Source organism: Tinamus guttatus, unplaced genomic scaffold (assembly GCF_059628265.1).
Source record: "Tinamus guttatus ecotype Peru unplaced genomic scaffold, ASM5962826v1 Tinamus_guttatus_pri_ptg000364l, whole genome shotgun sequence".
NCBI lineage: Eukaryota > Metazoa > Chordata > Aves > Tinamiformes > Tinamidae > Tinamus > Tinamus guttatus.
Genome location: NW_028288898.1, coordinates 2,811,982 through 2,822,690, shown reverse-complemented (window position 1 = coordinate 2,822,690; position 10,709 = coordinate 2,811,982). Strand labels below are relative to the sequence as shown.

Here is a 10,709-nt window from a genome sequence, read left to right as displayed (position 1 = left end):
TCGGGGCAGCCCGGGGGGATCGCGACGCACTTTTAAACATTGCAACCCAGGAATGTAGCCAGGAGGTCGGGCCTGGAATAGAACCGTAAAATCAGAACTGCAATCTTTTTGATGTTTCAAAGTCGCTTTGAATGCCTTTGATACCCTCAATAGCAAATTTACTGGGCTATTATCACTAATAAGCAGAAATAAGTAATATCTCTCAGAGACTTCTTATGGCTTAATGTGTCCTTTAAAATAAAGTTTTTTTTTTTCTTAACATCACATATTTCCCCCTCTACCTTTGTCTCTCCGAGAGCAGAACTCCCTGGCTGCACTTGGGCTCTGGCAAGGACTCGTCTGCTTCCTTTTACCATCCGATTTCTTCCTTCTCTCTCTTATTTGTTTGTTTATTTAAAGGAAATCCTGGCTGGATCCTTTTAACTCTCTAGGTGGTCCTACGTCCTTTTGGCAGTCTCCAGCCCAAGAAGAACCTCTTTGCCAGCCAAGGTGAGGAGCAAAGGGGAAGGGGAAAAGGAAAAGGGAAGGAGAAGGGAAAAGGAAGGGGAAAGGGAAAGGGAAAGGGAAGGGGAAAGGGAAGGGGAAAGGAAAGGAAAGGAAAGGAAAGGAAAGGAAAGGAAAGGAAAGGAAAGGAAAGGAAAGGAAAGGAAAGGAAAGGAAAGGAAAGGAAAGGAAAGGAAAGGAAAGGAAAGGAAAGGAAAGGAAAGGAAAGGAAAGGAAAGGAAAGGAAAGGAAAGGAAAGGAAAGGAAAGGAAAGGAAAGGAAAGGAAAGGAAAGGAAAGGAAAGGAAAGGAAAGGAAAGGAAAGGAAAGGAAAGGAAAGGAAAGGAAAGGAAAGGAAGAAGAGAAGAGAAGAGAAGAGAAGAGAAGAGAAGAGAAGAGAAGAGAAGAGAAGAGAAGAGAAGAGAAGAGAAGAGAAGAGAAGAGAAGAGAAGAGAAGAGAAGAGAAAAGAGAGAAAAAAAATGGAGTAAAAGGAAAAGCAGAGGAGTGGGAGGAGACGAGGGCAGAGCAGCAGCACCCGCAGCCCCGCAGCCCGCGGCGGGCGATGCGCGCTCGGGTCCCGGCGCCGGTGCCTGCCCCGCTGCGCTGCGCGGGGCTGCGCCGCCCAGCGCGGGACAGCGCCTGGCCGCGCATCCAAGGCGTGGTGCGCATAACCCCGCGGCCTTTGTGTAATGGTTTTATTGAGAGGAGACAGTTGTGGGGAAACAGGTTTGACAAGGAGCTGCATTTCCCCCTCGAGGGAATAGCTATTTTACTCTCTCTCTCTCTTTCTTTTTCTTTCTTTTTTTTTTGGTCTCCCTTTGACATCAAAGTCAGCGATCGGTTCATTGCAGTGTCAAGATTATTATTCAATTTATTTATCTTGCCCGCGAGTTTAATCGCTACACACCTGCAGCACGGGCAGGAGGGTGGAAACGGAGCCCCCAGACAGCAAAGGCTACGGCGGGGGGCTAGGAAGGGCAAGCGGGGCAAGGGAGCAAGGAAAGAGGCAGGGACAGGAGGAGAAGAAAGGGCAGGAGGAGAAGGAGGAAGGCAGAGGGAGAGAGAGAAAGGGAAACGAGAGAGAAAGGAGCAGACAGAAGGAGCGAAAGAAAGAGAGGCAAAGAGAAAGAAACGAAAGAAAGAGGTGCAAAGGTGGGAAAGATAACTGGAGAGGGAGAGAGAGAGAAAGAATGAGGAGAAAAGAAGGAAGGAGAAAAAATAAAGGAGGAAAAAGGAAAGAAGAAAGAAGGAGGGGGAGTGAAAAAGGAAAAGAGGAGGGCAAGGGAAAAAAAAAAAAAAGGAAAGAAGGAAAGATCCCCCCAAAAGTTTCCGGCCCTGTCTCTTCGTGCCCGCCTGGTTTTGCCCCCGGACGCCGCCTTGCCTATTCTCCTTCCTGGACCGCGGGAGCAGCCCCGGGCCCTCTCGGAGCGGCGCGGCCCGGAGGGTCTCAGAGAGCTGGAGAGGGAGGTTGGGCAAGTAGAGGGAAAGGGAGAGGTGCGATGCCCTCCTGCCCCATCCCCACCACCGCCTCTCTGCCCGCTCTGCTCCTTGCAGGGGCCGTCGAGCAAGCGCTTCCCCCCCGCCCCCGCCAACCCCGGCGCTACCTCCGACCACTGTCAACCTAATCGCGGTGGATGCGAAGGGACACTGAGATATCGTCGCTATCACCACAACTGACAGCGACTGTCAGTGGGGTTTACATCAGCGGCGGCCCCGCGTCCCAGCGGAGCGGCCCCGCTGGAGCCCGCGCCTCCGAGAGCCGCTCTTTTTTATATATTTTATTATTATTTTTTTGTCATGCTAAACGAGACTGAAGCAGCCGGGCTAACCTCTCCTTCGAGCCCTTTTCTCCCCTCGCCTTTTGTTTACCTTCGCCTGATCTCTCATTTATTTAGCGAGCCATTCTCCTGCCGCTTACCCTCCCATTCAAGCGCCGTGTATGTTAATTGTGTTATGCCGTTTAATTCTAGCAGCGGTCTCCAAAGAGCACTTAATGAGCAAAGCACATCCAAACACGCCTCACTCCGGCTATTCAGCTCCTCCAGACGGACCTTCCTCCTTGTCTCCCTCTCTGCCCACCGCGTCCCCCCTCTTCCACGAGATTCCCTCCCTCCTTCTACAAAGGGAACGCGTCCCAAAACAGCGCCCGTCGCGCACCAAACACCACTAATTGTCGGGACAAGGCGATAATTCACGCCACAAAAACCTCCTTATGCTGATCTCCCGCCGCACAAGTGTCTCAACTTCCACACCGCGGAGGCAACTTCGGAGAGGCCGCTTCCCCGACGGGGAAGGAACCCAGGTTGGGGGCACCCTCGGCTCTCGCCGCGGTAGCCACCGGTCCTTCCTCGCCCACCCGATCCCAAACCGGGCTTCCCCCGCGCTTTTCGGACGCACCGCTCACTAAGTTTTTTCCAAGGCAGGAAAGCGCGGCCGGGCTCCCCCGGTGCCGAGATCCCTTCCGCGGCTTCAAACAGAGAACCCCGACGGGGAGGCCGGGGTGGTGAAAGACCAAATCCAGCCCCGTACGCCCCGTCGGGGAAGAGTCCGGCCCCCCTCGGTGTATCCCGTCGGGACAGAGTCCTGCCCCGTGCGTCCCGTCGGGGAAGGACCCGGCCCGGTCCCATGCGTCCCGTCGGGGAGCCCAGCCGCCCTGTCGAGGCGAGGTGAAGGGGGGCTCGTAAAGCGGGGCACGGCATTTACACCACGTAGCTGCCTCGTTTAACGACAGATTGTCTTTATTCAAAACGTCTTTGTTCAACAAATGAAAAGATTTAACGAGGTAAAATCCTGCCGGATACAATTTCTTTTTCCCCCAAGACATTGTGAAAACATATTTAAATTACCAGCATTTTTATTCTTTTGTTTTTTTAGTTATTATTAGTAGTATTATTAATATTTTTTTTACAGTTCTACTGCCTGACTTCATACCTGACGCTCTGTCTAAAGTAAACTTAGATCTAGTCTCACTGGATCACACAAATTTAAGGACTATCTGTTTTAAATTAAGCAAACACTATCATATGTTTTAAATATAAATGTTTCTCCCCCTCTTTTTTTTCTTTTTAGCTTTGAAGAGCTTTTTTTTTTCTTCTGACATGAAAAGCAATTTCACCTAGTAGTGCGTGGTGGCAAAATATATATATATTTATATATATAACACAGTTGATCTCATCTTTTTTTTTTTAAATGTGCAAAAGGAAGAAAAAAATCCTAGTAAGACCGGGACTTCCCAAAGTCAAGTCCGAGTGACATGAGACTCTAGAGAACTCATATACATTAAGAGAATAAATAAAAATCGAAACCGCCTCTCTCTCTCTCTCTTTTTTCCCTCTTTTTTTTTCCGCTTCCGTCCCAAAAGGGCAGTTCGAGGTTTGCTCTTTATGTTGTTGTTGTTCGTGGTGGTGGTTTTGACACATTTACAACTCCCGCAAGTGTCGGGCTCCTATCCCCCCACCCCGAGTTTGGAGACGACTTTCTCAGCTGGAGCGAGAGCGTCCCCGAGTCCCCGAGGAAGCGTCCGTGGGCGTCCCAGCACGGTGCCCGGCAGCAGCGTCCCGCTCCGGGTGGCATTTTAGTTTTGCTTCCGCAGCTTTTTTTTTTTTTTTTTTTTTTTTTTTTTTTTTTTTTTTTAAATGTACATGCACATGAATGAATCCCAGTTCCAGCTGCAACCCTCGTAGAGGGGGGGACGGGACGGGACGCCTGTGGGGATGTGGATGGGTGTTACATAGCAGTCGCATGTGCTGAAGAATAGGGGTCTATCCCAGTCTTGGTCATGCCTGGGAATAATATGTAGGCAACTGGAGGCTGCAAACTGGATGCCGACCAAGCCGTACAGTTACATGGCACGACATAGCCCGGGTTAGTTGGCGAGGGGTGAGTATGGGTGTGTTGGCTGGGACAGCTCAAGCTGCCAAACGCCCCGTTCTGGTATCCCAAGGTGGAGGCGTAGGGCAGGGTGCTGGTGGCTAAGGTGTGAGGAACCTCAGTCATCTTCTGAATGGCGCTGGAGCTGAACTGGCTGGGGTCAAGTAAGGAGTAAGGTGCTGAGGTGGGGGGCAGGAAAGCCCTGGCCTTCTCCGGGGAGCTCAGCAGAGAGTCAGTGGCCCCCACGGGAAGCCCGGCGGCCTTTAAAGGATCGGTTTCCCCGAGGTAAGGCAAAGGGAAGACATACCTGTCCTTTTTGAGCAGGTTCTTGGGCTTGCGCCGGGGTCTGTACTTGTAGTCGGGATGCTCCTTCATGTGCTGCGCCCGCAGCCTCTTGGCTTCGTCGATGTAGGGGCGCTTCTCCGCCTCGGAGAGCAGCTTCCACTCGGCGCCCAGCCGCTTGCTAATCTCCGAGTTGTGCATCTTGGGGTTCTCCTGGGCCATCTTGCGCCGCTGGCCGCGGGACCACACCATGAAGGCGTTCATGGGGCGCTTGATGTGGTCGCTGGGCTTGGACATGCTTCGGCCGGGCGGCGCGGCGCGACGCGACGGGGCGGTGAGGGGCTGGCGGCGGCCGCCCGCGGCGGCACCGGGCGGGAGGACGCGGAGGAAGGAGGGAAGCGACGGCGGGATCTGGAGCGGCGGCGGCGGCAGCAGCGGGCTCAGCTGATCATCACAGGAGCCGCCGCCACGGCCGTGGCCGGCGGCAGCGCTGGCCGGCGTGGAGCGGGGCGGCCCGCGGGGCCCGGCGGGCTGGACGGGCGGGCTGGACGGGCTGGGCGGGCGTCTCGGCGCCGGGCGCTGCTGCGGGCCGGCGCTGGGGACGCGGCGCGGGGCAGTTCAAAGGCGAGGGGCTGCGGCGCGCACGCTGACATAGCGGCAGGGCGTTCACGGCGCGGCCGGGCGCCCAATCAGCGCCGAGGGGGGACCACCTTAAAAAGCAGCCGGGCAGAGAGGAAGGGCGAGAGGAAGAGGAGGGGAGGGCCGAGGCAGCGGGAGGGGTTGGGGGGGGGAAGAAGAGAGGGAACGAGTGAGCGAGCGAGGGAGGGAGGGAGGAGGGGGGGGAAAGCCCCACTGAATGCAGGGATTAAAGGGATGGCTTCTATGAGGAGATCGGAGGGGGAGTGCAGGGAGAAGCCCCCGTCCCCCCCGTCCCCCCACTCCGCGCCCCGCTCCGTGCTGCCGCCGTCGGGGCTCCCGGCGCGGCGCTCAGTCCAGCTCCGCTCCGGCGCTTGCCCGGCTCCGCCGCGTCCCGCTTCCCCTTGAATAATTGCTTGCCTCCCGCGCAAAGCCCTTGGGGAAAATGTTTATTAAATGGGAACAACTGTCGCCAGGCCCGGCGGGGACCGCGTGCGGACGAGCCTTATTGGTTTTTAGCACCTGCTTGCTTAACAAACCTGCTCCAACTCCCCCCCGCTCCCCCCCGCCCCCATCTCGCCTGCTCCCCTCCATCCTCCTCCCTCCCAAACCGCCCCGCACCCCTCCGCACTTTCCAGCGCTGCCAGAGCCGCTCGGGGCTGCGGAGAGAAACGAGAAGTTGGCCCCGAGGCGCGGAGGGCAGCGCTGCCCCCGGCCATAGAGGGGATGGCCGCCCTTGCACCCTCCCAGGCCGCCCCTCACCACGGTATCGGAGCGGCCCCGACGGCAACTTTGGCTGGTGCTCGGTGGAGGAGCCGCCGGCGGTGCGTCCCTGATGCGGGTTCGACATTGGCGGGGACACCCCCCGCCTCCGTAATAATAATAATAATAATAATAGTAATAATAATAATAATGGCAATACTAACAGTAATAATAATAACAACCACCGCCACTCCCTCGACATCATTTGGCGCTTTCTTTCCTTTCCGCTTGCAGTAAATGACTTTCATTTCCCGGCGGAGGCTGTGGAGGAGGAGGAGGAGGAGAAAGAAGGGGGGGTTCATTTAAACCCCCTTCCTCTGGACGGGACCGGTGGCTGCGGCGCCGCTGTCACCAGGACATCGCGAGCGGCTTTTTCGTTGCGCCCAAGACACGCGGGGCGAAACGGCTGAGCCTGGACGCAGCAGCGCAGGGGAGGACAAAAAAGGGGGGAAAATAAAGGTGTCTTGGCTCCCCGCAGCCCACGCGTGGCCCCGGCCGCCCCGTCAGGGCGCTCGCCCCTGCCCAGCAAAATGCCGCCCGTTTGCTGCGCCCGTAGTGGGGCGACACGCGTGGGAAATGTTTTTTTCTTGTTTTCTTTTCTTTCTTTCTTTTTTCTTCGCTCCTTGTGCTTTTATTATTATTATTATTATTTTCTTGTCCCCCGCTCTGGTGGAACCGGCGCTGCGAGCGGCCAGGAGCGCGTTCAAAAGGCGTTTTTACGCGGTGCAGCTCCGCGCTGGCGCCACGTCCTCCCGCGCTCCCCTGTTGCCTTCCCCCCTCCGCCGTTTGCAACGCGAATCTCCCTCTGTTTGTATTGTTTATTCCCAGATTCTTGGGGGGGTGTGTAGGGGGAATGCATTATCTATAAGTATATATATATATATTTCATTTGTCATTCCTCATAGAGGTTAAACAAGGGAAACCTGGCATCGTTTTCCAAAATCCCGATAGCAAGACAAATCACTTGGAAGTGAGTGACGGCTGGCGGAAAAATGAATTTTAAAAATAGTCATTCAAACCAGTTAATGTTTGCAATATTAATGATAATAATAACATATATACATAAAATAGCCCACCCTGCTTTCATTGGCTGACACCTTTCATACATTACACACACGCTGCGATCAGGACCTTGGGGCATTTCGGGCTATATTTGGTTAATTTGCATCATATCTATGTCCTCGTTAAAAATAGTTTTAAAAATATTTCTTAGAAAGAGGAGAGAGGGAGAACAAAACAGAGAAGGATTTCCGTCGAAATGCTAATAGCTGCATTCCTGAACACCCTAATCTATGACACACTGTTTCCTTGGCAGGGCACCTGTTGCTGATGTGTCCCCAAGGAGAGACGTCTTTTTAAGAAGTTCGTCCCCTCCTTTTGCATTTCATTTTTTAGACGGCAGCAGTTTCTAGGGCAGCGCCCAAGAGCCGGTTCTCCCTGCGAGATTGTTTAGACACCAAAACTAATAGCGCAATTATTATTCTTGCATGACATCATGGCAACACAGAAAGATAAGAACAGGAAGATATGGAAATATTAAAATCATATTCTTGGAGATCATTCATTTGGAGTTAACTTTAAATTGGATGAGATCATTTAGCCCGCGATCTAAGACCAGCATAACACAGAGTGATTTTTTTTTTTCTCCTTCATCTCCTTTTCCCTTCATCTTCCTCCTCCTGGTAGGGATCACGAGCAGGCTTCCACGACTGCAGCTGCCAAAAGTGACAGAAGAAAAACCCTAAATTTTGGAAATGTCCCTGATCTAAATTTTTAGTTGCTGAAAAAAAAAGGTGGGGGGGAGAGTTTTATATTTTTTTCCTTTTTTTTTTTTTATGCTTTATTTATTAGAGGAAAAAAATAAAAAAGAACGCCGGGGTGGTTGGGGGGAAGGGATTTTAACCAACAGGAGCACATCTGGGAGAGACTTTCAGGTCTCTGGTGCTTTTCACAGCTGCGAAGGACAACGGTCTGCCCTGCCTTCCTACGTGCCTTTTGGGTGTCTTCCCCATGTCACAACCGCCTGGGCAGATTGCCACTGATTGCAATGCATTTTTTTAAAAAATATATAGAATTAACTAAGGGCACAGGCTGGATATTTAGACACTTCTCCATATGGTGTTACTTTGCATGCAAATTCATATACATTTTTTCCACGCAAGTGCCCCTATATATATATATAAATATATATACACACACACACATATGCATATATATACAGATATATACATATATATTTAAACGCATAATCATCAGATAATATTTTTGCATAAATATGCACACACGTACAAGCACTGATGCACTCAGAGATAACTGTGCAGCCCATAACACGTAACTTAGGGGTTATTCTCTGTGCCTGCATCTACAGCATCTCTTGCTCAGCTTCCCCTCCCACCAAGCCCCGGAGAAACACCGACGCAAACCACAGCTACCAAAAGTTGCACTCCCGGAGCCCTCCGCGAGAAGAGATTTAACGGAGCAGGTCACCACCCTGCACATGGATGGCAGAGCGAGGCAGCCGTGATGGATGTGGCAGACGGGATCTCACCACGGGAGGCAGGCAGCTGGAGATCCACTTGCCCCCAAGACAACGATCCCTCCCAGTCCCCTTTTATCCAGATCTGCCTCATGCCCTGGAATTGAAGAGTTTGCAGCCCTTCCACAACTTATTCCTGTTCATTTTATCTGTACACACTCCTATATGATCTCCTGTAAATGCCTCATCCTTTTTTTTTTTTTTTTCTTAAATGCAGTACTATACGCATTGGCAGGACTTTGCTTGCAGGGAAACACTTTATTTTTATTTATTTATTTATTTTTTCATCAGGAGCAGCACCTTGGAGGTAAACAGTGCCTTTCCGTGGATCAGGCTCCACACATGTGATAACACTGCAGGGTGACGTTGCTGCAGGGAAACCTGACCCTTTCCCTGGGCAGAGGAGCTGCTGACACCAGGCAGGTCCAGCACATTTTACTTGTCTGTGTCCTCCTCTTTTATTCCTCTTCCTGTGGAATAAAATTAAGTATGTGTCTCTAAGAATGCTAGTATGAAGGTGATGCATGGAGCAGCAGCCAACCCTGCACCCATTTGTATTGACATCTTGGGAAGTGAAGGACTTGGGGACAGAGACCACCAAAAATGTCCACATCAGCTGTGACAGTAGCTGGTAGCAATCAGGTAGCCACAAAGGATCTTTGTGCACAACTGCTTCAAAAGGCTCCTGGGGTAGTTCCACATCCATGTCTTGCTGTTGTCCTAGGGGAAGTGCCGCTGGATTTCCTGCACACCCAGCAATCCAGTTACCTCCTAGCCTTTGATTATCCACATTAGTTTTAATTTACAGAGTGGCCTGTCTCTTTCGGGCTAAGAAATGCCCAGTGGAAATGCTGCAGGAAAGGAGTTCTCCTTGATGTTTGATAGACCGCCCAACCCTCTCCTCAGTTTTGGATAGACCATGCAGCTGCTCTCCATAACACGGGTACGTCACCCAACTCTCTCCGTAATGTTGGATAGACTAACATTTGCTCTTGATACAGCAGCAACCATGTTAAGTGGGGGAGCTGACAGATGTCTCCAGTAGACACCTATCTCCTTGGTGGCCATGCATGCATAGCTGGGTGCTTGGCATAGGGCTGACTTTCTAGATATTTCATGGCCAGGGGCCCTTAGTCATTACAAGGAGCATCATGTGAAGGACAAGCAAGCAAAGCCTGAAAATGCAGAGGAGGCTTGTAAGGAAAGCTAGCACCTTTTATTATACCGATATTGCCATAAAACAAAACAAAACAAAATCAAACAAAACAAAACAACAGCAACAAAAACCCCAACACAGTCAAGGTTTCAGGCCAACAAGCTCAGAAATAGAAGGAGCAACTTGGAAGAAAAGTGCTGGGGCTGAGCCGTTTATCTTTGGTATTCACACGCCTCCGTTCCTGGGTAGCCTGATCACTTCATTGGCAAAATAGAGACATCTTCTCTGGTAAAGGATAAAGTACAAAAGTGGGACTATTCCCAGGTAAATTTCCAGCCTGGAGAAAGAGTAACATCTGGGGAAAAAGTTCGTGGTAGGGAAGGGGACTGACCTGCAGCATTTTACATTTCAGGTGAGCCTTTCTCAGGATCAAAAACCATTAATCAATGAGTACTCCACAAGGAACGGATGTGCTACTCAGGCGAACATGACTGACGCCAACTGCTGTGTTCTGCAAACAGAGGGTTTGAGTAAAGACCAAATCTTTGTGTTGTCCCCAAGTACCAGATTTTGCATTTGGACATCCAGATGAGATGGCTAGTGTTTAAAGCCAGTCACTGCAGAGTGCTTCATAGCACATACTTGCCAGAGCATCTGTTATTTCAGTGAAGACTGGTTCAACTCATGCCAACTCCATTTATTTTGGATCTGTCAAGTTCCCACATACTGAGAAGAGCCTCATGCAAGAATCTGAGAGGCTTCTCCCCACCCATTGGTAAAGGATGATGTTGCTGCTTTTTCTTCTGCAGAAGATTGCAAAGCCTTAAATACTAGAAGGTATTGTCCCTAGCATTGAAATTCAGTGTTTGGTGGTGAAATGTACTGCATGTTTCACCCGCAGTCCTACCAAACTCCTTATGAGAACTAATATTTCCCAACAGTATCACCAGCTCAGGTCCTGGCACTGGACTCATCCTCTCTCCA

The 10,709-nt window shown here is 51.4% G+C and overlaps 1 protein-coding gene across 1 annotated transcript; it reads right to left on the bottom strand.

The window, feature by feature from the left end:
* Positions 1-4,189: 4,189 nt before the first annotated feature.
* Positions 4,190-4,963, bottom strand: SOX14 (SRY-box transcription factor 14). The gene is made up of 2 exons (XM_088530191.1): positions 4,661-4,963; positions 4,190-4,507 (listed from the first exon to the last, which is right to left on the bottom strand). Exons 1-2 carry the CDS (start codon positions 4,930-4,932, stop codon positions 4,210-4,212), a joined length of 570 nt encoding a protein of 189 aa, XP_088386317.1. The 5' UTR covers positions 4,933-4,963; the 3' UTR covers positions 4,190-4,209.
* Between the last annotated feature and the right edge of the window lie 5,746 nt (positions 4,964-10,709).